At 42.5% G+C, this 2,361-nt stretch overlaps 1 protein-coding gene across 1 annotated transcript in view; it reads left to right on the top strand.

Annotated features, from left to right (window-relative positions):
- The first annotated feature begins 856 nt into the window (after positions 1–856).
- Positions 857–2,361, top strand: part of LOC107562673 (heparan sulfate glucosamine 3-O-sulfotransferase 3A1-like) — a 16,200-nt gene continuing 14,695 nt past the window's right edge. Inside the window, exon 1 of the mRNA XM_016247356.1 lies at positions 857–1,577. Within this exon, the coding sequence (XP_016102842.1) occupies positions 1,210–1,577 (368 nt within the window). The 5' untranslated portion in view covers positions 857–1,209. The remainder of the gene's footprint in view (positions 1,578–2,361) is intronic.

Raw genomic sequence — 2,361 nt, 5'->3', positions numbered from 1 at the left:
TGCAAATATTATATTCTGAAGCCATACGATAATTACATTGAAGTCATTATTCGCAAAATATGCTGCGATGGGTCAGTGGAGCTCTCGCGCACGGTTGCAATTTTTCTGGATAAAAAGAACAAAAAAAGTTCACATTATTCAACTGACTGCAAGGGTCTATGAATTAATAATTTACCATAATTGAGAAAATAATGAAATTGACAAATCATATATATATATATATATATACACGTGTGTGTGTGTGTTTTGGAAACAGCATGCATGCAAAGGAATGCAAGAACATTACATTTTTTTTATTGTTTTTAAGTCTCATTTAATTTGCATTTCTGTGCATTACGGCATGTTCACAGGACAACGGCATTTTGTCGTTTTGGGGCAAGGTGTCACATTTTAATCGAAACCATATCAAATGTGTTTGAAATGTTATAAATGCAGGTAGTTACTTATTTACTGGGTACAACAATTGCAATATTCAATATTTTTGTTTGTTCCACATTTTAAAATGGTGTTTCGTGTTTGTTTCGCTGAAATTAAAAGCATGTAATCAGGCTCCGTTGTGAGAAATTTCCCCAGATAATGTGAAGACGGACCGGTTTTGTCCAGAACAGTAAAAAACAGTTGCTGGAGTAAAAGGTGTGACAAGCTGTGTTTTAATATGATAAAACAAACCTACACTCTAAAAAATGCTGGGTTGAATAGAACCCAGTGCTGGGTAAAATAGTGACAAACCCAGCAATTGGGCTGTTTTGTTAAATGTTTAACCCAACCTTCTGGGCAGTCAAAACAACCCAATTGCTGGGTTTGTCACTATTTTACCCAGCACTGGGTTCTATTCAACCCAGCATTTTTTAGAGTGTACTATTATAAGGAGAGCAAATATTAATGTGCACCACTGTGGCCAAATGATGGAAACACAATGCATGCCATATTTCATCCCGTGCTCATCTGATGCATCAGTAGAGCAGCATTAAACCCGCCTTCAGCCTCCAATCAAACAGTGCTGAAGTTTCATGGATGAAGGACAGCAATCCTACAATGACAACCTCTGGGAGTATGGAAGCGCACGTCTGCTCGATCTCTGTCACACAATGACGCTCTGTAAGGCGGGTTTGGCTCAGGAACGCTGCTCCGTGCCGCGCGATGTCTTCGTCCAAGCGAAGCAGGTGAAGTCCTGGAGAGAATGGCCGTCAGCAGAGCGTCCTCGGGGGGATGGCAACTTTTAGCAACGCGCCCCTGGACCTCCGGAGACTCTTGCAGAGGCTAGTCATCATGCTTTCCTTCAGCACCATATGCGCCTCGATCCTCTACCTTCTGCTGGGACGCTGCGAGCCGGACGCGGGGGGCAGCTCGGGATGGAATAACAATAAGACCGCGCGGAGAGAGATATTCTCGGCGCCTGATAGCGGGGATGCAAACAGCTCAGGGAAGGAGCTCCCGCACGCGCTCATCATCGGAGTGAAGAAGGGAGGCACGCGAGCGCTGCTGGAGTTCCTGCGGCTGCATCCGGATATCCGGGCGCTCGGCGCAGAGCCGCACTTCTTTGACAGACACTACGCGCGCGGACTCGGCTGGTACAGGTGATAAAGACGAGGGGACGAGGGGACGAGTTAATGGCACGTTGCTGTGGTTGATATAAGCCCGTTAGTGAGTGGAACTATGTAGGGGAGACTGGGGACGGTTGCAACACTTTTTGCATTTCCTTTAGTTTCTCAGAGACTGTTTGTATTAGAAAGCCAACATCTGAATACAGTTAAAGCACATCTGTCAGCTACTCTGTAACATCTGTGCAGATGAGAATATACGTACAATTTATACTTGAATAGACAAAGGCAAATGTTGCACCTGACCCCATTAGAGGGCACGGTTGCAACATTCATTAAAATGTAATTTCGTAAATATCATTTTGCGATTTCTTTATTGTATTTGTGCACAGACAGGGTCTTCAGTAAAGTTAAATTGGCTGTATAAACACAAAGAGTTGTAAATGAAAAAAAAACATTTTAAAGTAACAAGTAACTACCACGTTTTGGTTAATTATTAGATCTAAACTACAACATATTAATTTAGTCAAGATCAAGACACTGAAATTTAATATTAGCCTTCTGTGAAAGTTTACTGAACTAGGGCCAGTTGCATAAACATATAGCCACTATGTTTGACTAACTAGCAGTTAACCGGGTAATCAGTCTTACTTAAAAAAATTCAAATTAGACAAATCTACCATTTTATGTAACTGACTTTATAACTGTGTGTGTGTTTGTGCGTGTGTGTTTGTGCGTGCGTGTGTGTGTGTGTTTGCGTGTGTGTGTGTGTGTGTTTGTGCGTGTGTGTGTGTGTGTTTGTGCGTGCGTGCGTGTGTTT

The sequence above is a fragment of the Sinocyclocheilus grahami genome, unplaced genomic scaffold (assembly GCF_001515645.1).
Source record: "Sinocyclocheilus grahami isolate Dianchi unplaced genomic scaffold, SAMN03320097.WGS_v1.1 scaffold832.1, whole genome shotgun sequence".
NCBI lineage: Eukaryota > Metazoa > Chordata > Actinopteri > Cypriniformes > Cyprinidae > Sinocyclocheilus > Sinocyclocheilus grahami.
The sequence above is the reverse complement of the archived record's forward strand: the minus strand, read 5'-3'. Positions and strand labels throughout refer to the sequence as shown.